At 42.9% G+C, this 26843-nt stretch overlaps 2 protein-coding genes across 2 annotated transcripts; both read left to right on the top strand.

The window, feature by feature from the left end:
- The first annotated feature begins 1920 nt into the window (after positions 1-1920).
- Positions 1921-19987, top strand: LOC133114900 (myosin-16-like). The gene is made up of 42 exons (XM_061224592.1): positions 1921-2130; positions 2454-2597; positions 3567-3723; positions 4064-4091; positions 4181-4283; positions 4580-4672; positions 4885-4948; positions 5184-5282; positions 5487-5594; positions 5890-6024; positions 6797-7065; positions 7164-7334; positions 7527-7703; positions 7813-7998; positions 8110-8197; positions 8320-8437; positions 8893-9013; positions 9167-9303; positions 9392-9473; positions 9569-9742; positions 9875-10102; positions 10612-10716; positions 10935-11021; positions 11110-11255; positions 11418-11508; positions 11595-11651; positions 11753-11839; positions 11949-12194; positions 12450-12567; positions 12785-12912; positions 13325-13521; positions 14192-14324; positions 14450-14666; positions 15001-15137; positions 15507-15610; positions 15893-16085; positions 16480-16683; positions 17027-17152; positions 17247-17424; positions 17937-18130; positions 18539-18758; positions 19784-19987. The coding sequence occupies exons 1-41, from the start codon at positions 1921-1923 to the stop codon at positions 18737-18739; spliced, it is 5841 nt and encodes a 1946-aa protein (XP_061080576.1). The 3' UTR covers positions 18740-18758; positions 19784-19987.
- Positions 19988-20946: 959 nt separating this feature from the next.
- On the top strand, positions 20947-26095 carry arpc1a (actin related protein 2/3 complex, subunit 1A). The gene is made up of 10 exons (XM_061225141.1): positions 20947-21123; positions 22063-22155; positions 22293-22397; positions 22955-23177; positions 23477-23584; positions 23968-24180; positions 24339-24414; positions 24724-24917; positions 25296-25386; positions 25704-26095. Exons 2-10 carry the CDS (start codon positions 22092-22094, stop codon positions 25740-25742), a joined length of 1113 nt encoding a protein of 370 aa, XP_061081125.1. The 5' UTR covers positions 20947-21123; positions 22063-22091; the 3' UTR covers positions 25743-26095.
- Positions 26096-26843: the final 748 nt, after the last annotated feature.

Raw genomic sequence — 26843 nt, 5'->3', positions numbered from 1 at the left:
AACAGGGTGCTGATTTTAAGGTGAAAACAAAAACCAGCAGACCCAGTAGCTCTCCAGGACCAGGGTTGGAGACCACTGATACACAGAATATCACCAGCACTCATTGCTGGAACCATCTATCCAGGAGAGCACAGATATGCAAGCGCTGTCCTTTGAAGCATCACTTCTTATGACACTGCAGCTCACAAGTCAGGTTTAAAGACAGACATCAGTCAGAAGAAGACACTTCAGCTCCCGGTCGACCTGCAGGCACCCAGTCGAACAGTGGTAGTTGCTACAGAGCAATGTGATACAGATTCCTGCCACCTCAATCCACCCTAATGCTGGGCAACACTGCAGGGCTACTGGCCGCAGTCACAACTGCTACAGCCAGTATTTGATCCCAGACTGCGGGGCCCATCCACACGCAAGAACCAGAATGGTGCCTTGACTGGACACGCATTCAACACTGCCAACATTCATGGCAAACTATTTTTGCAGGAAACAGTTACAAAAAACAAAAGAAAACAGTTACTGCTGAACAATTTTAAATGAACATTCCATTTAGTTTACTACCAACGCCTTTTTAATACAAATGGATGCGACTTGGGTCTAAAAATGGCAGCTGCTTAGATGTGATATATTTTTAAGGGTAAGAACACATATTACTTTGATTAAAGTAACATTACCTAACGTTTGCCATCTTGAATGTATGCCAGATAAACCACTCAGTAGCCCTTTTCTCTAGTTTTTTTCTAATCTGGGGGGGCTGTTTAGTGCCTGTCAGCAGCCACTTCAGGAAACTCCTGGCATCTCACTCTAGGGAAAACGACCAACAGCTGTAAATGTCTTTCAAGCAGAATCATAACTCATAACTAGGAATAGACCTTTAAGCTTCAACTCCATAGTGGGTTGTTGACCCTGCAAGGAGGAATTCCAAAGGCATTAAAGCAATTATTAACAAAAATGTAAACAAAAGTGGTATGAAAATCTAATCTTTTTCAATTGACAGGCTCAAATGGACAGGAAAAAAAGGTATAAAATGAAGAATCAGCATGCCATATTTGAAGACGATTGGATGGTATATGTACCGGTTTGTGCCAAATCACAATGAAACAAGCCGTGCCGTGATTTGCCTGTGCCTCAGTGGAGCAAAGTGGCTGGGCAAAGTCTTTCTTTAGAAAACCCTAAAAGGGCAGAGGGAGATGGTAGAATTCCCCAAACACCAAACCATCAAATGATCTTCCTTAGAAGGGACATGGCTGTTCCTTCTATGTTTTGGCAATGACCTTTTCAGTAATTGCTCCCTAATCTGGAGCCCTCTGTCTGGTATATAAAAGCCTATCCAGCACTGGCAGTCCTATCCTCCCTCCCAGTCTCTCTGCCGTGTGGTAAGTCCTCTTATCCTTTATTATTACTTATCTTTCTCCAGATGATTGTGTGCATCACTTGCTCTGTACTTGTGCAGTACTAAACAATGGCACAGTCATAAACAAATGTATTTTGGTGTGTTGTGGTTATGGGAATGTTTTATCCAGAAGGTCAGACGTTTCAGTCCTCGGTGGGACACTGCAGTTGTACCACTTAAGAGAAAGACACTTAAGATAACATCCTGCTTCACACATGGATGACATTTACAAATATCACCTATGTTACCATGGAACATATAATTATCTTAAATTGTATATATTAAATTAAGTTCAATTTAATATAATTTTAAATAGAAATAATGCGATATATTAAAATGCAAATACAATCCTTTTTTGTGAAAAAATAGCGTATCCAAAAGGGTCAGGAGTTGGATGAAAATGAAATGCACGACCGGTTTCAAGGAAGCTTACAACCTTGTTTGTGGACTCCTGTGACTTTTTCCAAGGTCCAGCTTGGCACAAGGATCTCCCTGTTGTTCTGGTTGCTGTGGTTGGAAACCGCTAAGCCACCATGCCGGGCGCATACAAAGGAGAGTGTGGGGACGAAGTGGACCCCATGCCCTTCCTTGCTCCCACTGAGAAGGAGCGGTTGGAGGCCATGGCTAAGCCCTATGACATCAAGAAGTCCTGTTGGGTGAAGGACGAGAAGGAAGGCTTCATCGCCGGCGAGATCCAGTCAGAGCAGGGGGAACAAATCACTGTCAAGACTGTTAAAAACTCTGTAGGGCTGCCCGTCTCACAGAAACACGACTGCAATTAGCACTGCCAATACAACACACACATACACACAAATAAACATATTTTGGGTGTGTATATGTGCATGTGCATCAAGTGACCAAAGGCACTATTTAATCAAAGACTACTTAATCATATTTGGAACATTGGAAACCCAGGCATTCATGAAAGATTGGTTTCAATGACATTGAAGTCTCTCCTTGAATGTAACTTGAAATACAGAACATATTCATATGCAAATACTTTTTCTGCAGGCCCATAAACTGTTTTTTTATTTTAATTGATAAATATGTGGGTTTTGCTTTCCAGACCATCACTGCAAAGAAGGATGATGTTCAGCAAATGAACCCTCCGAAGTTCTATCAGGCCTCTGACATGGCTAACCTGACCTTCCTGAATGAAGCCAGTGTTATGGACAACCTTCGCCAGCGTTACGTTAATATGAGAATCTATGTAAGTTTCAAGAAGTGTGAATAAAATTCAGGGCCAGACATGTTGTATTGTTTTGGAATGCGTTTGTAACGCAGGAGGAGATAGAGAGGTTGGGCTGCAGTTGTGTTCAATAATAATTTACTCACTTGGTGCTGCCAACCCGGAATTTCACAAATATTAGTGTCAGTCTGTACACCAGCTGTTAGCAATGATTGACAACGATCCGTTTTTGGTACCGATATGTTCGACTAAAAAATGAGAGGTCGCATCTGACAGCATAGGAAACCTATTGACGTCACATTTAACAGTCCAGGAAAAACTGAACTAAAAACAGAAGCTAGCCGGACAGCTGGTCCTGATCCTTACAAACATTAGAATACAAAATGTTCTTCTACTTTACATACTCCGTAGGTGAATGCTGCGGATCAAAAGGGCCAGATAAAAATTTGTGGGGGGCCATATCTGACGCGCAGGCCTTGGCTTAGACACATGTGCCCTAGAGCCAAGACACTAAAATATGGCCAGTCAAGATCAGTGGCCCTGCTGGTTTTCAGTTCTCCCAGTTCGGTATTGTATTGACTAATGTCAATGATTGGCCAGAAACTCCACACATTTAGGTCTAAATTAGTACCTGATTTGATGGGAAGAAAGAAAGCCAGCATTACTCCAGGGCCAGGAGTACTTGTCCTATAAGCTTGGACATATCACATCATTCCTGATTGAACTCTTGAAACTCATTGAAATTAGCCTCAAATTCAGGAATTTAATAAATACACTACATAAAATATATTACTGTGATATGTAGATACAATTCAAATCCTTGGTCTTGCACACTCAATGAAGTTAGTATGCCTATATCAATTTTAATTAATGACTCACTGTATACATGTATTACTATGGTTAATTCCATATTATAAAAAGTATGTAATTCACCTTGGGATAGGGACATCTAAATCTAACCAATACGTTGTTTTCATGTCACTCTTCTAGACGTACTCTGGCTTGTTCTGTGTGACTATAAACCCCTATAAGTGGCTCCCCATCTATGGGTCTAAAGTTGCCCAAATTTACAAGGGGAAGAAGCGCAATGAGGTGCCTCCCCATCTCTTCTCCATCTCTGACAATGCCTATCATGACATGTTGATGGGTGAGTCAACCCGGGACACTGACAATTTACAGGAAATGTGCAGAATCAGAATCTCCAGAAAACATCAATAGACAGAAACAAATATGTTGGCTTGTTGTCATTATCTCACAAGTCTAAAGAGACCACCATAAAATGTGTACATGATGTGTATTGCTATTAGTTTCATTCTGGTTTCATTACACCCTGCTGTGCTATGTGGAACATAGCAAAATATTATTAAATGTTAAGCTCTCCCCAGAGTAAAGGAACAGGAGATACCAAATGGCCTAGCACACAGTAATTAACCTTTCTTACTGCCCTGGAATTTAGAGTCACCCCTTAATTATTTTCTCCTCCACAGAGCATGAAAACCAGTCTATGCTGATCACGTAAGTGCCACTCCATCGATACCAAGGTTGAGCAAAGTATTTGCCACTGTCAAGAATGGCCAATCATGTGAAACTCCTGTCATTTCTAGTGGAGAATCCGGTGCTGGTAAGACTGAGAACACCAAGAAGGTCATCCAGTACTTTGCCAATGTCGGAGCCACTGGGGGAAAACAGACAGTGACAGACTCCAAGGTACAGAATGGGCCGATTGACTGTCAACACTCTGTAACTGCACTTGAATAACAGTTGATGTATTCTTCAAGGGTTCATGTTGTATCTATGTGGTCAAGCTAAGACTCGGAACTGTACTTTCCTCTAGAGTCCTCATCACACTTGTCCCTGGGTTCAATTTGCACTTTATTCAGTCGCTCTGGATAAGAGCGTCTGCAAAATGCCTGTAAAGTAATGTAATGTAATGAATGAGTATAATCCTTCATACAGAGACACAGTTTGTGCCATGCTACAGCCTGTTTGTCTGATTTTTATAGGGTTCCCTGGAAGATCAAATCATCCAGGCCAATCCTGTTCTGGAAGCTTTTGGTAATGCCAAGACTACAAGGAACAACAACTCCTCTCGATTTGTAAGAAAGCCCCCCTCCCCTTCACGAATGTAAACAGAAATTAATTAGTGCAATATGGTCTCAAACTATGACTCAGCTAACAACTGTTATGCATTCCACCGTGAAGTTATGAAATATGAGTTCCCTATCATGTTTTGATAGTGTTTCTTATTGTACAAAGACATGTTTTTTTGGTATTTGAACTTTTTCATTTTTCATTTTGCTCATTACAGGGAAAATTTATCCGAATCCACTTTGGGCCAACAGCTAAGCTGGCTGGTGCAGACATTGAGAGCTGTGAGTTTCTGAATCCTGTTAGCAACGACATCATCAATTCAAATGTGTTAATTCAAAACATATTATTATGATTATGATTAATATTCAAGCATATTAACCGATTATGTTTTGCTTTGGAGAAAACATTCAGTTAGGTATATTCAAAATGAATCAATAGCACATCACACACATAAGGAACGAGCAAATTCGAAGCAACAAAAATCCCACAAGCTAATAATATATTTGTGATTTACAGATTTGCTGGAGAAGTCTCGTGTCATCTCACAGCAAGCTGCAGAACGTGGCTACCACATCTTCTACCAGCTTCTCTCAGGGAAAAGGCCAGAACTGATTGGTAAAGTAGTTGTGAGAGTAGTACAAATCCTCCTGTTGTTAGTCATTGAGTTGTAATTGTAACCAAGCAAGCTTTATCTCACAAGACAAGCACATATATTTATACTGCATATTATTTGCTGGTGAAGCCTCTACTTTTCATGTTGTCTTGCATTGTACTGTACATCAAGGTTATTTTATGCTAATGTTAGCATACAATTTGCAGAGGCACTGCTGCTGCATCCAGACCCCAAACACTATACTTGGATCTGCCAGGGGGTGACTGTGGTGGACAATATGGATGATGGAGAGGAGTTGATGCTCACTGATGTAAGTCTTTCTGCAGGAGGGGAAAAGGGCAGAGTCGCCATCTATCTCAAGCTATCCCAACAAAATGCTGCCTGATGGAACTATTCTTCCCAATAGGCACAACTGTCTTTTATTCACAAACTCTTCATGTCATAAGCAAAATGTAAAGTAGCATATTTTAAATTGTAAGTCATGCCACTCACCTCTTGGTCTAATCAGTACATGTCTGAATCTTCTGTTAAGGAGGTTAAACATACGCAATTTCCATCTTGTTGGCTGGTATTAATTCAGAAATAATATCCTTTGTCTTTTCAAGGAAGCATTTGATGTGCTGGGCTTTACCCTAGAGGAAAAAATGAGTATCTACAAGCTGACCGGTGGAATCATGCATTTTGGCAACATGAAATTCAAGCAGAAGCCAAGAGAGGAGCAGGCTGAAGTTGACACCACCGAGGGTACCACAACTACTTTAATTCACCACCTTCTCCATTTGTTTCCCAAATGTCATTTATTTCCTTGTAACAATGAACCCTTTCAGTCCCAAGCCCAATATGTAGTAGTGTCACTGTTACTGGCTTTGGTTGAGAAAATTGAGTTGAGATTGGTTGAAAAGGGAGAAGGTCGAGAGTGCCATATGGCAGTCTTGGGATTTTACGGTAGTTGCGCTTGTGGCACTCTTGGGACTGAAAGAGTTGAAGAAAAAATAGCTATAAAAATGTCCAGTTTTACTGTACATTTACATAGCCATACCAGGTCTGTAAATTTGGATGGCATAAGGCACAGCATCTTAATTCTAAATTAATACTTCCTTAAAACTGTGTACATTACATTGCAAGCATTTAGACGCTCTTATCCAGAGTGATGTGCAATTGGACATTTTTGTCTATTTTGTGAGAGCTAAGTAATTACAGTGCTGGGTAGCATTAGCCAGTTGTAATGCCTGCCTTCAGGCTTTGTCCTAGGGGCGTAGTAGCGTAGTGGTTAAGGTAAATGACTGGGACCCACAAGGTCGGTGGTTCTAATCCCGGTGTAGCCAAAATAAGATCCGCACAGCCATTGGGCCATTGCACCCTTGAGCAAGGCCCTTAACCCTGCATTGCTCCAGGGGAGGATTGTCTCCAGCTTAGTCTAATCAACTGTATGTCGCTCTGGATAAGAGCATCTGCCAAATGCCAATAATGTAATGTAATGTCCTCATTCTTTGTTTGCTCTTCCTGTTCGGCATAGTGGCTGACAAAGTCAGCCACCTGATGGGAATAAACTCAGGTGACCTGCAGAAGGGAATCACCAGGCCCCGTGTAAAGGTGGGCAATGAGTTTGTGACCAAAAGTCAGACCCTAGACCAGTGCATCTACTCTATTGGAGCACTGGGCAAAGCCACCTATGACAGGATGTTCAAATGGATGGTCACCAGGATCAACAAGACCCTAGACACCAAGATGCAGCGGCAGTACTTCATAGGCGTGCTGGACATTGCTGGCTTCGAAATCTTTGAGGTAAAACCACAACAGGACTTATGCATGCGACACTGAAACTCATCTGTACCATTTCCCTTTTGGTCTGGTAAGAAATATTTCCCAATGTTTATTCACAGTTCAACAGCTTTGAGCAGCTGTGCATCAACTTCACCAACGAGAAGCTGCAGCAGTTCTTCAACCACCACATGTTTGTGCTAGAGCAGGAAGAGTACAAGAAGGAGGGCATTGAATGGACCTTCATTGACTTTGGCCTGGATCTGCAGGCTTGCATTGAGCTTCTGGAAAAGGTGAGGGAAAAGCCTGCCTTTCTTCATATTATTGGTGGTACGCAGTGCTGATTCACTCCTGAACAGAACAGTGTTGAATATGGCCAGTTTTCATCAATGTGAGTTTTCTGTTTAGTCTTTGTATTCATTACATTTCTCTGAGTACATACCATGACATTTTCTAACTGTCTCCTGGTATTTTTCACTCTGTAGCCTATGGGAATCTTCTCCATCCTGGAAGAGCAGTGTGTGTTCCCAAAGGCCACAGATGCCACCTTCAAGGCTGCCCTGTATGAGAATCATCTGGGCAAGTCCAGCAACTTCATGAAGCCCAAAGGTGGGAGGAAAGGCCCAGAAGCGCATTTTGAACTGGTCCACTATGCAGGCACAGTGAGTCCACCGAACCGAAGGCTGGGATACTCCCTGTGGAATAGTATGCGCTTCAGCATATGGAATTCTCTGAATATTCCTGAATGCTCCTTCTTCCTTTGACACCCAGGTGGGATACAATATCTCAGGCTGGCTGGAGAAGAACAAGGATCCCCTGAATGAGACCGTGGTTGGCCTCTTTCAGAAGTCCACCGTTCCACTGATGGCTGTCCTTTTCAAAGAGGAGGAGTCAGCCGCCGGGACCAAGAAGCAGAAGAAGGGAGCATCCTTCCAGACCGTCTCAAACTTCTATAGGGTGTTTATTTTCTTCACTGCCATTTGCGTGTTTCACAAAATATGAAAATATAATAAAGGTATCTGGCTACAGCCTAGAAAAAGCTCAGCAATCTCCTTCTTTCTCCAACAGGAGCAGCTGAACAAGCTGATGACCACCCTGCGCAGCACAGCACCTCACTTTGTGCGATGCATCGTCCCCAATGAGTTTAAACAATCAGGCAAGAACATTCCAAGACTCTTCAATGGACTTACTGAATTACTGAAACTGCATAGTCAATTGGCAGAGAGTTCAGGGTTTTATCTGTAAATACTGAGTGGCTGTGTTGCGCTCTCTTCCCAGGCGTCTGTGATGCCCACCTCGTCCTGCATCAGCTGGCCTGTAACGGTGTGCTGGAGGGGATCCGTATCTGCAGAAAGGGCTTTCCCAACAGGCTGCAGTACCCCGAGTTCAAGCAGAGGTCATATTCCTCATATCTACCTTTACCGAAAGTTGTGATAGTATCACTCTGTAAATCAAACAAGAATGTAAAGGTTAAAAATATTAGTTTGTATAATGGTGAACGTGACTACGCATGATAATGAATATGGAAAAAAAAGATCCCATGTATAGTAGTGAACACTGATATGACTTGAAATCATTTACTTGAATACTATTATATTCATGCTGCATATTCACAATATCTAGCTCAAAAACTGCAGGAAATATTTGATGTACATTATACATATGAAACTGTATCATAGATCTGTTTGTTGTGTACACTAAAATTGGCCAACCCTCAGAAATAAAATAAATACATTTTGTCAGAGACACCTGGGTCTTTTATGCACAGAGGTAAAATGACTTTTGCCATTTAGTTACGTTAGGTAATGGGTCTGATTCCCACTGATTATATACATCTGCTCTTGGTTGTAGGTACTATGTCCTGAACCCCAACGTCATCCCCAAGGGATTTGTAGACAATAAAAAAGCATCAGAGCTGATTCTGGGTACCCTTGGTTTGGACAACTCAGAATACAGAATAGGACACACTAAGGTAATGTTACATCAAGGAATACACATAGATCCACATTTTGCTCAAATTAAATTGTGGGGAAACAAGGATTTAAACCCCTAGGCCACTGTCTGCTACTAATTGTTTACCCATGATTCCTCATGGTCTCTTTCTATAAACGCAAAAATTTTGTAGGTGTTCTTCCGTGCTGGAGTACTGGCCAAGCTGGAGGACATGCGAGATGAGCGGCTCGCAAAAATCATGACAATGCTTCAGGCTCGTTCACGTGGCTTCATCATGAGGATTGAATTTAAGAAAATGCTCGAGAGAAGGTCAGTGGAGATAGCTGCTTCCCTTGGTTTCTTACATTCAAATTGCAGCACTCATGGCCAGACAGATCTTTACAATGATTTTTTTCAGAATGGCTCTCATTGCTATCCAGAGGAACGTGCGCAAGTTCCTCAAACTTCGCTTTTGGGGTTGGTGGAAGCTTTACACCAAGGTGAGTACAGTGGCGGCAGAATTTGGCCTCCATCACTGGTATTAACAGTACCGCACTTCCCTCGATGACCTTGCTGATTTGTCTGTCCCTTTCAGGTCAAGCCTCTGTTGCATGTGGCTCGCCAGGAGGAAGAGATGAAGGCCAAGGAAGAGGAGCTGCGAAATGCACTGGAGAAGACCCAGGAGATGATGGAGAAGATCAAAGACTTGGAGGAGAAGCTGGCCACTCTCTCAAAAGAGAAGAGTGACCTGGCTTTGGCCCTGGCTGGGGTGAGTCTTATTCTGAAGACAATGCGGTAGCATGATTGCAAGCTTGGAGTCCATGCCTTTCAGTCAAGAGCATCAGAAGACAAACACCAATGTATTGACTCTTCCTTTGCTGATGCTCTATCTTCCTGGCAGGAGCAAGAAACAACAGCAGACGCAGAGGAACGCTGCACCCAGCTGATGAAGCAGAAGATCGACATGGAGGGCGAGATCCAGGACATGAAGGAGCGATTGGAGGAGGAGGAGGGCGTTGCTAGTAGTCTGAGCGGTCAGAAGCGCAAGCTGGAAGGAGAGGTCATTGACTTGAAGAGGGATCTGGAGGGGCTGGAGTCCACTCTGGCCAAGACTGAGAAAGAAAGACAGGTGACTTGTCTCCTCCCACTTAAAGACCAGCACTTTGGAACAGTCAGCCTGTTCTTCCAAAGGCAGCATCTCCACAGGTTCAATAAGGGTGGCCATGAAAGTGTTGCCAACTTCCTAATTTTTATAAAACTTGGAAGTAACAAGATTTCATTGACTTTATATTCTTGCTTTGCCAAGTAACTCAAAACCTTTGCATTTGCTATTTTGTAAAACAATCATATGTGTTTATGATACCATAACTTAAGTTTGATTGCTCTCTATATATCCTCCAGCTTAAGTTTCTCAGATTTTTGGAAGGAAATCTTGGCTTGGAAGTTTTTGCTTGCTGACTGTGTCCTTCTATCATTGTGCAATATTGTTTTTCATTCTGTGTTTGATGATTCACAGACTTTTTTTGTGGTAGAATTATAGTAGTAATATAGTAAATAGTAAGGACAGTACAGCTGTCAGTGGAAATGTATATAAGAATGCCATGACTCAGTGGTCACACCTCTGAAACTGTCCTCTAGGTCTTTGACCAGAAGGTGCGTACACTATCAGGAGACCTTGGCCAGAGAGATGACCTCATTGGCAAGCTTCAGAAGGAGAAGAGAGCTCTAGAGGAGCTTCAGCAGGTGAGGTTGAATCCCTTCACTTCTTGCACAAGAAAGGAGCAATCATCAGTTACCAACTATGTCTATTCATATACTCAGTCTGTATGCTCAATTTACATATACTCAATGTGAATAGATTATGCTCAAAATGAATAGTGGGAAAACATTATTATATCTGATCAAAAATAATATTTGTGACCCTATTTTTGAATTATTATAATTTTATTTTCTGTTGGCAGAAAACTCTGGATGACCTTCAAGTGGAGGAAGATAAGACAAACCACCTCACCAAAAATAACAGCAAGCTCACAACCCAGCTTCACGAGGTGAGTGTTGCTACCTAGAGAGGTGGGAACACACAGTTTGTTTCTGAGAACCAGCCCATAACGGGGTTTTTGCCTTTTGATGTGTCAGCTGGAAGACACCTGGGAACAAGAGAAGAAAATCCGTTCTGAGGTGGAGAAAGCCCGACGCAAAGCAGAGGGTGACCTGAAGATGACCATCGACAACCTTAGTGAAATGGAGAGAGCAAAGCTCGATCTGGAGGAGGTGGTCAAAAAGTATGTAAACTAATAGAATGACAACTGTACAGAGAGCATTCTGGCTATATCAGTAGACATATTATTATCCTCTAATGGTTTCTCTCATGTGACAGCATATAATAAAATTATAGTTTAAATAAGGGCACATCTGCAAGATGCTATGATCACGTTTTATTCTAGGAGGGACTTTGAGATCAACCACTTGAACTCAAAATGGGAGGATGAGCAGTCACTCAGCTCTACTCTTCAGAGGAAGCTCAAAGAGCACCAGGTAATGGAAAACAGATGGGAGATTAATTGTGTGGTCCACTCTATCCTTCTGTACTCTATTCAACAACTTCCATGGTTTATTTCCAGGCCCGCATTGAAGAGCTGGAAGAGGAACTGGAAGCTGAGAGGGCAATCAGAGCCAAGGTACAGTGATGTGGTGTCTTCAGTACTTCTTACTGATTTGATTTGAATATAATTTTGGAGGCAAATGCCCCGTAACATATTTTGTCCTCATTCCCGATCAGGTCGAGAAACAACGCGCAGACCTCTCCCGTGACCTGGAGGACCTCGGGGACAGGCTGGAGGAGGCAGGGGGTGCCACCGTCACTCAGGCAAGGCCGAAAATGCCCGCCCGCGGCGTAACTGAACTGAACCTGACCCGCACGGCTACCCGGGCCTCGGTGAGGCGAGCTCACAGTCTCCCCTACCTCGTGTCCCCAGATCGAGCAGAACAAGAAGCGGGAGGGCGAGCTTCTGAAGCTGCGCAGGGAACTGGAGGAGGCGGCGCTGCAGGCCGAGGCCACGTCCTCCGCCCTCCGCAAGAAGCACTCCGACGCCATGACAGAGATGGCCGAGCACATGGAGAACCTGCAGAGGGTCAAGATCAAGCTGGAGAAAGACAAGCAGGTCATGAAGGCCGAGATCGATGACCTCAATGCCACCGTTGAATCCATCCAGAAGTCCAAGGTGAAGAAAACATAGCAAGCGATTGTAATATTGCAATGTTGTTTTAATTCTCATTCTCAACATTATTGTTGTTATTATTATTATTATTATAAGCTTTACAAAAATCGGTATAATTCTCCCTAAATTATGCAGTTCAATTCTAACCAATGATTTATACAAAGTAACTTTTGAGTATTGCTATTAGTTGATGCATTATTAATACCATGGAACAAGATTAGGTTTAATATTACATTTTCCTGGATGTCTTGCGCGCAGTTGAACTCTGAGGCACATGTGCGCAAGTTGGAGGACAGTCTAGCTGAAGCCAGCGCCAGGCTGGCAGAGATGGAGAGGTCCCACACCGAGTTGAATGCTATAAAGGGTCGCCTGTCAGGTAGGAAAAAATATGATTTTCAATCAATCTGAAACTGATTATCAGTATTCCACTCACCCTTTATACCTCACAACATGCCCATGTCATACCACTGGTCCTTTGCTAACTACACCCCAGAAATTAATAATGAGAAATTCCCACAAGCAGAGCACAGCACACTATTGTGCTGTCCAAGTACAGTGCTATCTTAATCTTCTTCTTCTGCTCTGTGGCACAGTTGAAAACAGCGACCTCACTCGTGAACTGGAAGAAGCACAGAGCAAGCTCAACCAGATCACACGCGTCAGGGCTGCAGTGGTCACCCAGAACGATGAGCTCAAGAGGCAGGTCGATGAAGAGTCCAAGGTGATCACAGCACTTGCACACCTTGATCAGACACCCCAGTAAGATCTACACACACATTCAGCAAACACAAACAGCTTCCAAACTTCCAATATCCTTTTTAGATTGTGGAAAGTTAGGAAACCATGGTGCACTGTTTTTGTTGGGTCACAAACACTTGCTTAAACACCTATTTATGACATATCTGGATTATGGACTTTGCAAAACTGAGGGTACGGATTTGCAAACTGAGCGCATGGTTTACAAAACTGAGGGTACAGATTTCCGTGTTTAAATATTTTCAGGGTGACTAGGGGGGCTCCGTAGGAGCATTGTGGATTGAAGTATTAAAAATGATCAATATTATTCCAACATATATGCCATAATGTTATGTGCAATTGGAAAAAGATTCCCCACTGAACCCTGGTCACATTAGGGCCGCAGTGCAGCTGTGGTGGGCCTGGCTAATGCCCGGCATGACCTAGACCTACTGAAGGAGCAGCTTGAGGAGGAGCAGGAAGGCAAATCCGAGATGCAGCGCCTCATCTCCAAGCTCAACACTGAGGTGGCCACCTGGAGGACTAAGTATGAGACTGATGCCATCCAGAAAACTGAGGAGCTGGAGGAGACCAAGTAAGTTGATGGTAGCCTGGTTGGCATAGGAGCTAGGCATGTGAGCAAAACATTTCAGTACACTGCTACCAAACACATTAGCAAGGGGCATCTTCCCAGTACAATAAATTTATGTTTAACTATCTAATTTACTGCTATAGAACTGTGCTGAGCATTATGTACATGTCAGTGTGATTAAAGTTACAGTTACATTGCATGGTTGACATGGTTGACTTCATTGTTCTTTATTTGACAGTTGCTGTCCTGAGATTAGGAAAGGTCGCCTTCCTTATTTTGACTCACAATTTGGTCTTGTTGCTACTTTGATCATCTTTCTTACCTCTGCTTTTTAGCTTGATGCTCAATCACGGCTATTCTTGCATCTATGCTATTGTTTTTGCAGACCTTACCTAATATATCTATCTTGCTATGCCAACTTTGTGAGTTGCAGCGTATTAGAACACCTCTCAAATTACCAAAAAATTAATAAGAATTTGAAACCTGAATATATATTTCTATACGATAACACAGCCTTGATAAACGATGAGTGAACAAGCAAACATTTTACTATTATATACTTGATAAGCCTTGTTTTCTGCAAGGTTGACCAAAATGTCTCATTCTGGATTACATACAGTACTCACTGTGTGATGCCATAAACAGACGAGCCAGTCATTTCCTCTCCACACAGGCGTAAACTGGCAGCTCGGCTCCAGGAGGCAGAGGAAGCTGCAGAGGCGGCCCAGGCCCGTGCTGCAAGTTTGGACAAGGTCAAAAACAGGCTTCAGGGAGAGGTGGAAGATCTTACTATTGACCTGGAGAAGGTACAGTACCACAGGATGGTCCTGACACATGACACTGCTATTTCCACCATTAATCTGCACATACCTACAAAGTAATTCTATTCTGACTGGTGATGAGGTACGGTTATGGGTTCTCCTCCCTGTAGTCCAATGCTGCAGCTGCTGCGCTGGACAAGAAGCAACGGACCTTTGACAAGATGATCGCTGAGTGGAGCCAGAAGTGTGAGGAGCTGCAGGTCGAATTGGACACCTCCCAGAAAGAGTGTCGCAACTACATGACCGAGATCTACAAACTCAAAACCTCCTTTGAAGAGTCACTGGAACAACTGGAGGTTGTGAAAAAGGACAACAAAACCCTTACAGGTGAGGCATCAAAACACAGACAGCACACAGATTCAGACAAAATATAACAGACATCTCAGAAATAAGTTAGTAAAATGATTATATTAATTGGGACCATATTTTACCATTTTGTGGCACAAGTGGCACTTGTACTCTTCTCGGATAATGATTCAATTTACAAGAATATTATGTGGTAGCATTATAGCATGTAATAGAAAATTAAAAGATATCAAGTCTATTAAATTATATTGCATTGTCACTTAAGATTCAAGCTGCAGGTTGATGAACCCTTGAGCATAGTACAACATTTTTGAAAGACCTATCTTTCTAATAATCTTCAACCTGTTTTGTGCAGAGGAGATCAAAGATCTTGTGGATCAGCTTGGTGAGGGTGGTAAGAGTTACCATGAGCTTCAGAAGGCAAAGAAGAAGCTGGAGGTGGAGAAGGAAGAGCTACAGATGGCCCTAGAGGAGACGGAAGCTTCTCTAGAGGTAACAGTGCACTGCATCTACTGTATCCTAACACTGATCCTGTCTACAGTAGGACGGCTCATGTGCCAGGGAGCTTTTATTTCAGTCAGCTACTTCACAGCAGGTCAATTACTCACCCATGCAACTTCATAATTTATCGATGCTCAATGGTTATGGAATTAGAGAGAGCTGGAGAGTCTTGAGTTGAGCCTTATTATGCCACTCAATGGTCTATATTTCAAATAGCTTATTTAATGGTCAATAGCATGCAATTATATTCTGGTGTACATTTATACTTTCTGGTTATCAGCACCTACTTCAGTTTCTGTTGGATCCTGTTTGAGATGATGTGCCACAAAGTGGAGAATGAAGTGATTTGTTTACCTCTAGGCTGAGGAGGCAAAGGTGGTTCGTGTTCAGCTGGAGCTGGCCCAGGTCAAAGCCGACATTGACCGTCGAATTCATGAGAAGGAGGAGGAATTTGAGATTACAAGGTCAGGGCAATCAATCTGTCAACATTCAGAAAGCCATTCCAATAATAATTTTGTACAAGTCAAAGAACAAGAGCATCTGTTTATCATGGCTAATTAAGTCAGCCACATTAGCACCTGGCCAAAAAACAGGTCAATTTGTTGACTTTGTTTTCCACATAATTAATTGGAGAGTCTACCTGGCAAATGACCATAGAGGTTATGCAGATTAAGGTAGAAGCTACTATACAGCTAAATAATGCCTGCACACAAGGTTCCTCAAATGCTGTCCTGACACCTCACCAGGAAGAACCATCAGCGCGCCATAGAGTCCCTCCAGGCCAGCCTGGAGGCAGAGGCCAAAGGCCGCGCTGAGGCTCTGCGTCTGAAGAAGAAGATGGAGACTGACCTGAACGAGATGGAGATCCAGTTGGATCATGCCAACAAGAACAACAGCGAGCTGGTCAAGACTCTCAAGAGACTGCAGCAGCAGATCAAGGTAAAGAGATACAGTGTCCTGGGAGAAAGGAAAAAAGCATTCATCACCAAATTATACCTACAGTGCCCCACTAAAAAGTAATGACTACCACGGAACATGCTTTGTTGGATATACAAGCAAATACTACATACTAGATCCATTATTTTCACACTTGACAAGGTTGGTCCAGGTCAATTTACCTAGTGGCAGATAAATAAACAAGACATGGAAACAGATCGTTTGTCACTTTGTTTCCATATAATTACTCGATGGCAGGTGCATTCTAAGTTATCCACACGCTATAATCACAGAATGCAGAACTGTAATTGTGCGCATTATAGCAGCTACCAAGTAGCCCCTGCTCATGAGTAGTGTTTGGCTGACCGGCGTTTTCTACCCACGCTCCGGCTGGCAGGACATGCAGGTGCAGATGGACGAGGACGCCCGTCAGTACGAGGAGCTGAGGGAGCAGTACACCCTGCAGGAGCGGCGCCTCAGCCTCCTGCAGACGGAGCTGGAGGAGGTGCGCAGCGGGCTGGAGGCCTCCGAGCGCTCCCGCAAGCTCATCGAGCAGGAGCTGGTGGAGATCACCGAACGCCACAACGAACTCAACGTGCAGGTACACGTTCCTGGGCACTGTGTCGGAGAATCATCTGTTGCGGCGGGAATGCAATTAATGACATTACATACAGTAACTCAAAAGAGGTATCCTGAAGATACCTGTGTACAATTTTCATAATGTCCAGAGCAAGGTGTGAGCTATTTTTGCTTTGTAACTGATTAGAAAGTGCAGGCACATCAAGCAATGTTGTTATATTTTGTATAGCACCATTTACAAAAAGCTTAACAGTGGAAATTCTCCACTGGGAGCCATACATTTAAAAAAATCCTGATTTTGAAAACAATTTGTGGAAAAATTATTTCCTGACCTTTTGAGTGAGACTGTATTCGTCCTCCATCAGAACCACAGCTTGACCATCATAAAGCGGAAAATGGAGCAGGACCTGACCCGAATCTCCAACCACAACGAGGAGCTGATCAGCGAATTCCGTGCCGCTGACGAGAGAGCTAAGAAGGCCTTTGCTGACGTGAGTCTCTATTGCCACACACACAGTAAGCGGGGGGGACGGGGGGCTGTCAACCATTGATCTGGTTTCATTACGTGCCTCTGCCATTTCGTAGGCCACCCGCATGGCAGAGGAGCTGCGGCAGGAGCAGGACCACTGTAGCCACCTGGAGAAGATCAAGAAGAACAATGAGATCACCATCAAAGAGATGCAGGTGAAGATAGAGGAGGCTGAGCAGATGGCTCTCAAGGCTGGGAAACGCACCATCCAGAAACTGGAGGCCCGGGTGAGTGGTGGACCTGCTCTACACAGTCAGCATGTGAAGCCATTCCTTTATGGATTCCCTTACGTACATTCACAAGCGATCCACACGCATGCAAATCCACAGAGACATACTGAACATACAGAATGTTTTGGGGCAAAGATATATGTTTTCTTTATTTGCCTCTGTACTCCTGAAATGGGGGGTGGGGGGGAGCTAGGCATAAAAAGTGCTGTAATCTCTACATGCTGATACCAAAAATGTATTAATAAATACCAATTAACAAAAGCTGGGAATCTGTGCCTTAACTGCAGGTGAACTATTTTACAGTTGGAGAACATAGGTAAATGAAGAGGAAAAAATGTATTTGTCCCAAACCATCTGGCGGGCACTGACATACATGCAAGTTGTACACATACACACAAACAGAAACACACATACCCATGAAAGAAGCCAAAAGGTAAGAGGACAATGACAAAACCACTATATAACTATCTAACGCCCCCTCCCCTGCCCTCAATTCCTGCCGTGCGCAGAACAAAGACCTGGAGACGGACTTGGACTCTGAACAGAAGCGTCACGTGGAGACCGTGAAGATCCTGCGCAAGCAGGAGCGCCGCCTGAAGGAGTTGGTCTTCCAGACCGAGGAGGACCACAAGACCAACCAGCGCATGCAGGAGCTGGTGGAGAAGCTGCAGAGCAAGCTCAAGTCCTACAAGAGGCAGATCGAGGAGTCTGTGAGTACCGGTGTAGCGGGAATATACTGCATCTGCTGAGGGTCTCCGTCTACGGCCCTCGCCGTCCACTGTGCACAACAAGAGCTGTGATTAGCCAGCTTTACAAAAGAACACAGTCCCCAGCCAAAGGAGTGACATCACATTCAGTACTGAACATTCATGTGTCTCACCTACACTACATTTTCATGCAGCGGCTAATCTGGAATTCTCAAAAATATTTTACCAGCACTTGAGCAATCTGAGAAACAATAAATGCTGGTGGGAAATATTAATAGAGATACAAATGGCAAGAAAAAAATACATGTACTGAACAACTAAAGTCAATGGGGAAAACACAGAACATATTTCATAGTGCATACTGGGCGAACACACTAATATCTACTCTGTTCCTGTACCTCCTGTCTGTAGGAAGAGATAGCCAATGCTAGTCTGTCCAAGTACAGAAAGACGGTGCATGAATTGGATGATGCAGAAGAGAGGGCAGGCAATGCAGAGATGGCCCTGAACAAGCTGCGCACCAGAAACCGTGCCTCCGTGGGCAAGGGTTTCTCCTCCGTGGAGATCATCCAGGTGTCCAAGTCTTCCTCCAAGGGCAGCTCTGAGGAATAGAATCCTCCCTGTACAACAGGTAAGTGCCCAAAAAAACCTTTGCAGAAATTGGCAGATTATGTAACCTTACATTTTGCTGTTTACATTTCATACTGTACTCTGTCCTGCCACAGTTTACTGGTGTGCATATATTGCAGTATATAAGGTGTCTGTGCAATAGCGATGGATCTATACAATGTGGTCCGTTGGGTCTTCTAACTGTAAAGAATCTCAAAATGCAAATAAAATATATACATAATGTCATAGCTTACCAAAAACAAAACTCTCACTCTGCCTCAGGTCAAATACTCCTGGTATACATGCAGTGACCACTTTATTAGGTAAACCTGTACACCACCTCGTTTATCCAAATATCTAATTAGCCAATCAAGAGGTTCAGTTGTAGTTCAGATCAGACATTAGAATGGGGAAGAAATGTGATCTAAGTGACTTTGACCATAGAAAGATTTTTGGTGCCAGACAGGCTGGTTTGAGTATCTCAGAAATTGCTGATATCCTGGGATTTTCATGCACGAACACAAGACTTGACAGAGAAGGTGCAAAAAAAAAAACCCCACAAAAAACATCCAGTGAGTGGCAGTTCTGTGGGCTAAAATGGCTTGTTAATGAGATATGGAGAATGACCATCCCAGTTTAAGCTGACTCAAGTAACCATGTGTTACAACAGTCATATGCAGAAGAACATTTCTAAACACACAACACGTCGAACCTTTAAGTGGATGGGCTATGCCAGCACAAGACCAATAAGTCCCAAAAAATGTGTCTAATAAATACCTAATAAAGTGGTCACTGAGTGTATATTGTAACTAACATCAGCAAAACAGTGCATTTGCACTTGATGTTATATACTTATAAATTTGTGTATGCAATGTATTCAGAGAGAAGATTCATTTCTAAGCTGGCATTTTAAAGCTGGGATTTTGGCAGCAGAATTCTGTAATTAACCAATTTCAGCCTTACCAACCATGACTCATAGGTTGGGTTGCACTAAAATCCTGAAATGTTTTGAATGGTGAGCTGAAACTATTCTTTGCCATTTCGTAGGGTGACGCACACAACATCCCACTCATTCTCCATCCAGAAAGGATTCTGCAAAAATGAAGGGGCTGGAAGGCCAACTTGAAACTCCAAAGTCTTAACTATTCTGTGCATTGTGAACTGTTTTTCAAGGCCACAGTGCTTAGCAAAGATTGTTGTTTGTGGAAGTCGTGTGTGTCTGTGTTTTGTGTATCGTGCTCTCTCTCATTGTAGTTATTGGCAATGGTGGGGAGTGATTGGGGAGGCTGCACTCTCATGTCAAGGATGGAGAGTGCATCACAGTGCATCACCCTGCTGTGGTATTGGCCATGTATTGGCCTTGCTGCAAAGTCTTAATAAAACATGAAGCAAACTCAAATCATTTCCTGTTCTTTATATGTGGTTTTACTATGCACTGATACCTATGTAAGTAAGCACAGTATTAAAAAATGTACAAAAATATTACATTATTTAGTACATGAAACTTCATTTACATTCAATGGGGCCTACAATTTACACATCCCTTTGGCAAAAGAATCAGAAAACAATTTGTATTTAGGAAAATCAACATAATGCCCACATGAATTATTTGGATTTATTAAAATGAGGCTACCTTTCATAAACATAAACCATTGGTTTCCTCCATAAACCCACTACATCTGACCATCACTCTAATGTTTCTTTTGACCTCATAGCAAAAGAAAGAGAACCTTAGTACATTATACCACTAGTCATGCACTAATCCGATGGGGGACTGAAGATTGTTTATCTGAACAACATGGCTACTTTTAGCAATATGATCATGGAAATAGAGCAATGGAAATAAAGCAATATCAAGATAAGGATGTTATGGAATTAAAATAAGTGTAAAAACTGTTGCAGGTAACCAAATCAAATAAATCAAATAAAAATCAGTCCTGCTGTTAGCTAAAAAAAAAACCCAACCCCAATATGCAGCCCTACTCCATTCTGTATTCTGTTTATGATATTCAATGTTTAGATTATGAAAAAACTAAGCTTTCAAATAACCGTAACCTGCATGTCTCTGGATTTGAGTTCTACTCAAGCAAGCTATTTATTCAATAGCAAATAATGTATTCAATAGTTTCTGCTCGCTTTACCCATTGACATGAATGGCTTTACTACGTTTTATGCCGGAGGAGTCCTGTTCAGACGCTTGCGCAGTCAAGGCTTCTTCCCCTGTCCTAACGCGCATGTTCCCCGTAGTTTCCTGGATTTTCCTGACAGCCCCGTTACCGGAGTGAATTCGTGTCGACTGCCCAGAGTCCGCGAATTCAGGTCCGACCAAATTAGACTAATTGCATTCCAAATCCAATAAAGGACATTTTGTCAAGGACACCGCACAGGTAATGAAGAAAATCTTGTTTTTCCATCTGCTGTGTCATTCCACCTTCATTGCCAGTCGGCTAGGATTAGGCGTCCGCTACTGGGGAAAAAAGCCGGTGGTTGAGTGCAAAGAGAGGGCAGTGAGGCCTTGTTCGGAAATGCTAGATTTATGTATCGCTAGCTAACGATAACCAACCAGCAACAGTACTGTTACTTATAGCTAACTCAGTGACGTCGATTTCGTGTTTATCTTAAATTTGACAGAATTCAGCCTACAAAAAAAAAAAAAAAAAAAACATTCTCTTGATTATGTTTTTTATTTAAACCAGGCTCCCTAGTCATAAAATGTTTCCACCCGGGACTGCTAAGTTAGCATGCTAGGTCCGTCTGAAGACGGGTGGTGGTTTTTAATGCTTTTTTTTTTTTTTTTGCTAGCTATCCATTAATGTTAGCTAACTAGCTAACGTTTTAGGCACGTTGTCTCAGTTTAGTGTTTCTGGTCTTACAATGAGTTATACGTGAGATATATCATGATGACTGTCCATTCCTTTCATTGTACGACTTAAGGGCGTGGAAGTTCACCGCAGGTAGCTAGCTAACCATAGTCTAGCTATTTTAATGACCCATAATGTTGCATTCATTGTTCCCCACAAGCCCGTTTTTTTTTTTTTTTTTTTGGCTAGTAAACAAATTATTTAGTTAAGTTACATTGCTAACGTGATGACTAATGCCATCGAAATGCGACAGACTATGTAACGTATCCTGTTTGGCTGAAGAATTCGGTCATCTTACCAGCTTAAGTTGGCTGAAAACGGGTAAAACTGGTGTGGTGGGTGCGATCCAGAATGGACTAACGTTACAGCGAACGTTATGTAGAATGTTGCTACGGATTGGAATGGTAAACCTCTCTATATTAATAGCGACTCCTAGCTAATGTTTTGCTTTTACGACTCCTACAGCGCCCATTTAATTACGCGTTGCAGCCGTTATGTCTCTGCATCAGTTTCTCTTGGAACCGATCACCTGTCACGCCTGGAACAAGGACCGAACTCGTAAGTAAACCTCCGTGCCTCTCTCTTCGACCTTATTATTGTCTTATTTTTCTTTCCAAGTTTTTCTCCGTGATGGGTGGTACTGTTATTTGTGGATTGCACAGATTTAATTTGGAATCTTGTATTATCTATCTCAGAACTTGCCATTAGTCCCAACAATCATGAAGTCCATATCTACAAGAAGAGTGGGAATCAGTGGGTGAAAGCCCAGGAATTGAAGGAGCACAACGGACACATCACGGGTATGTCGCACTTCCTTCCTCTGAATTCAGTTTACACAGTACTTATTTTTCTAACGGTCAGTTCAGTTGTAATTAGACTCTTCTTTCCCTAACGAATTCAGTACTTTTAAATTGACTGGTTCGGTGCTTTTCATTTATTTGTCATGGAAATGTATGAGATTTGTTTTCATTTTGTATAATTGTGATTTATTTGTTGCACCCAAATTCATTGTAAATAATAGTACATTTCTCTAGTTAACGCCCACTTTATGAGAGTATGTTAACATTGCTTGGTAATATGGTAATATTAATAACATTAGTCACCATGAAGAATTTCTCATGTGTTACATATTTCATCTCACAATCTCAAAGCAGTATTGGGGGTGTCATCAACAAGTGACCACACACCAGCAGAGGGGAAAAGAAGAGATGTATAGACAGTTAAGCAGGAGAGTGATCGGATGGCTGCAGTTTCTTTGTTTTCCAAGGTCTTCCAGGCATTTACTAACCAGTCTCAGTCAGCCGGAGAGTAGGTGTGGCTGCGGGATCGTTGAGAGTTACTCCTTCACCCCACACAGGCATCGACTGGGCGCCTAAGAGCGACCGCATCGTGACCTGCGGCGCTGACCGTAACGCCTACGTGTGGAGCCAGAAGGACGGGGTCTGGAAGCCCACCCTGGTCATTCTGAGGATCAACCGCGCCGCCACGTTCGTCAAATGGTCCCCGCTGGAGAACAAGTTCGCTGTGGGCAGCGGGGCTCGGCTCATTTCCGTGTGCTACTTTGAGTCTGAGAATGACTGGTATGTCTGAAGTGCACACAAAATCATTTTCATCAACATATCTAGAACAGAAAGATATAAAGATTTATTATGTTTGGTCAATGCACACGTCTGTTAATAACAGTTCACCATATCATCATAACTTATGGAAAATACAGTCAGAGGATGGTACATTTTGTTTTTGATTTTGTGAAAGTATTTTAACTTTTTTGGATTTTAACAAAGCATAAAAACATTAAAGTATTTAAAACTCAGGTTTGGACTTTTCAAATGTTCTCATTTGATTTTAACTGTATTTTATTGTTGGTTGTTGTTTTAAGGTGGGTTAGCAAGCACATCAAGAAACCGATTCGCTCCACAGTCCTGAGCTTAGACTGGCACCCCAACAATGTGCTTCTGGCCGCTGGGTCATGTGACTTCAAATGCAGGTGAGGTCATCACAGAATGTTTTGTGAATCATTGTTTTTTTTTTGTTTTTTTACTGAGAATTTTAACCGAGTATTATTCCCAAATGTATTCGTGTAGCTTGTGTAAAAGTATTAATTCAGTATTAATCCTCTTGTCCTAACTAGTGGCAAATGGACAATGTGTTTATATATACATCCTTTTTTGTATTATTGCCCAATAAACGATGAAATATGTTTGTTTTTTTTGGGTTTTTTTTTATGTTCTCAGGACAACAAACATTTCAATGCTACCAGCTTTTAGAAGTCTAGCAAAAAAGTAAAATGTCAGTAGTGGATTATTTGGGATTTGGATTAAATACATTTGAGTTATTTCTTACAGTTTGAGTAATGTGATCTTCTCCAAGGGTGTTCTCCGCCTACATCAAGGAAGTGGACGAGAAGCCACCTCCCACCCCCTGGGGGTCCAAGATGCCTTTCGGGCAGGTGATGGCGGAGTTTGGCGGGGCCGGGAGCGGGGGATGGGTCCACAGCGTCAGCTTCTCGGCCAGCGGGAACCGGCTGGCCTGGGTGAGCCACGACAGCACCGTGACCGTGGTGGACCCCACCAAGACCTCCACGTGAGTACAGAGGGGAGCCCCGCTATCCGCCCGGGCCCCTGCAAGCTCCAGTTTAACATGCAGAGGAACCCCCAGCGGTTCGGTGTTTGGGGGGTGACTCCCGAGCTACCGCACACCGCGAAAGCTGACGCCCGTTTCTGTGATTTCCATCGTTCCAGGCCCTGTCAGCTGAAGACTGAATTCCTGGCTCTCCTGAGCGTGATGTTCGTGTCTGAGAACAGCATTGTGGCGGCGGTAGGTAGCAATGTGCCGAGGAGCCTGAAATTCTGAGGTTTTGTGAATTAAACATACTCCTGAAATGTTGTACTGTGTCTATTCTGGTTGACCTCACCTCTGACCTCAAAATATAAGGGGACTTTATGGTCTTGTTTGTCCTCTCCCTTTTATCTTCCTACTCTTCTGTCTTCTAGTCATTTAGCAGCCACTTTCATCTAGCATGGCTTTCAGGGAAGTCTCAAGCAGGGCTCGGTGGGATGTATTAGCGTGTAAGGCTGGAGACGTGTTAGCGAGTCATACGTGACCGTTCTGTCCTGACGTCCTCAGGGCCACGACTGCTGCCCGATGCTGTTCAACTGCGACGACGGCGGGACCCTGAGCTTCGTCTCCAAGCTGGACATTCCCAAGCAGAGCATCCAGCGCAACATCTCGGCCATGGAGCGCTTCCGCAGCATGGACAAGAGGGCCACCACCGAGGACCGCAACGCGGCCCTGGAGACACTGCACCAGAACAGCATCACGTAAGGCCCGCCGGCCCTCTCAAAATACATCTTTTTGTGGCCAAGGCTTACAAATCAGTTCTGACATTGTGTTGAAAGTGCTTTTCTTCAAGGGTTTTGAAGTGGTTCTTGCTCAAGAATGCTGGAAGTGGCGATGCTAATGGTATTTGTGTAACACACTGACCTCCCACCCCCCCTCCAATTGCACATTAAACTTGTGGGGCCACCCATTAATATGAAGCTGTGGTTTATCCATCGGAGAAGTGTGCCCTAGATTGATGTGTTCAGATGCAAGGTGTGGCAATGACGATTCAAAATGGCTTCCTTGAAGCAGATTTGTTTGTTGTCCTTTATTTTTCCTGAGGCTGCAGTCTGAGTCAACATGTCTTGTCTTTACAGCCAAGTGTCTATATATGAAGGAGACAAAAGAGACTGTCGTAAATTCTGCACTACAGGAATTGACGGAGCAATGACCATATGGGATTTTAAGGTACACATTTATGTTTTGGCTAAATCAGTTCAATCTTTTTAAGCAGCAGATGAGCACCTGGGCACCTGTGACATAATTGCACTTAACAGTGCAGTATGGTCTTCACAGTTTTTTTCAGATTTCAGTTTGATTTACAAAATATGTGATAATATTTAAGTTGTTTCATGGTTTTGTTACTACTGGTTAAATTAAGACATCAGTAAGTCACAGAACATGATTGAGATAAGGAGCCAAATGATTTTCGAAAAATTATTATATTTAAAAATATAATATGAAATCAAGGCCTGAGGTTTAATCCCTTTGGTTTCTGTTCCCAGACTCTAGAGTCCTCTATCCAAGGGCTGCGCATCATGTGAAGGAAAGCACAGCCAACTAGCAGGACATCCCCAGCACTGGGACTTGAAGATTTTACACGAAGAATTTCTGACGACACTACCGAAAGTTTATCTAAACATAAGCACTGAGAGATGACGTGAACTGCCACGTGACGTCATTGTATATTTAAAATGTGGAAGAGGAAAAGGGGGGGGTCTGGGACCAGTGGTTTTACCTTAAGGGTGTCTGATGTTCTTGAATCTATGCCAGAAGTGGTACCTCAGGGGTGAGGTAGTGGGTGAAGGCACTCTGCCTCTGGGGGTATCTGTAAAACAGTAACTTGCAATGGGAATTTTATGTAAATGGTCTCTAGAAATAAATGAGGTGTAGTACACTCATGGTGTGGTCTCTTTGTGTGTGTGTGTGTGTGGCTATGGTTGTGGCTGTGCATGTCTCCCTGGAGAACATGGTGCTCGTCCCTGTCATTGTTCTTTCAGACACAGGAACACTAATGAGTGCAGGATACATCACATCAGGAATTATCTAAAGGACCATTGAAGTAAAGCATTAGGCAAACCTGTACATTTTGCTATGGTACGCAGCAGTTGTAATTTGTTAGTCCGAAAATAAAACGTGATGTAGGGCTTATTTGAGCCCAGGGATCAATGGAACTTGCCACAGATACAATCCTTATTTAAACCCATTCTGTACAAGTACCGTAATGACATGGGGGCTTGTGAAAGTTAACACACAAATGATTCTTACATTGAAATGAAGGTCAATGCTGCAGAATCAGGACTGAAATTTCAATGATAACAGGGCTTTCATGTCGCTTACAAATAACCATACTCAGAATGTGACACTTCCCCTCAAAAATGTTACTATACCAACAGGTGTGCAATTTGGCTTGAATGTAAAAGGTTTATTCAAGTGCTATCCCAAAATCATTCCTTGAATAAGGTCTGCAGAGCATAGACATTAACCATTTTTCTAAGAAAAATACTGTTTCGTAGTAGTATGTTATACATTTCTAAAATTACCTCTCAGAAGTGCTGTAACTGTTTATTTTAGTCCAGAACTCATAGCCATAGTGCTCTTGAATAAAATACCCCTCTCACACAGCTTCATTACTGCAAAAAAGC

Source organism: Conger conger, chromosome 16 (genome assembly GCF_963514075.1).
Source record: "Conger conger chromosome 16, fConCon1.1, whole genome shotgun sequence".
Lineage (NCBI taxonomy): Eukaryota > Metazoa > Chordata > Actinopteri > Anguilliformes > Congridae > Conger > Conger conger.
This window is presented reverse-complemented; position numbering and strand designations above follow the sequence as displayed.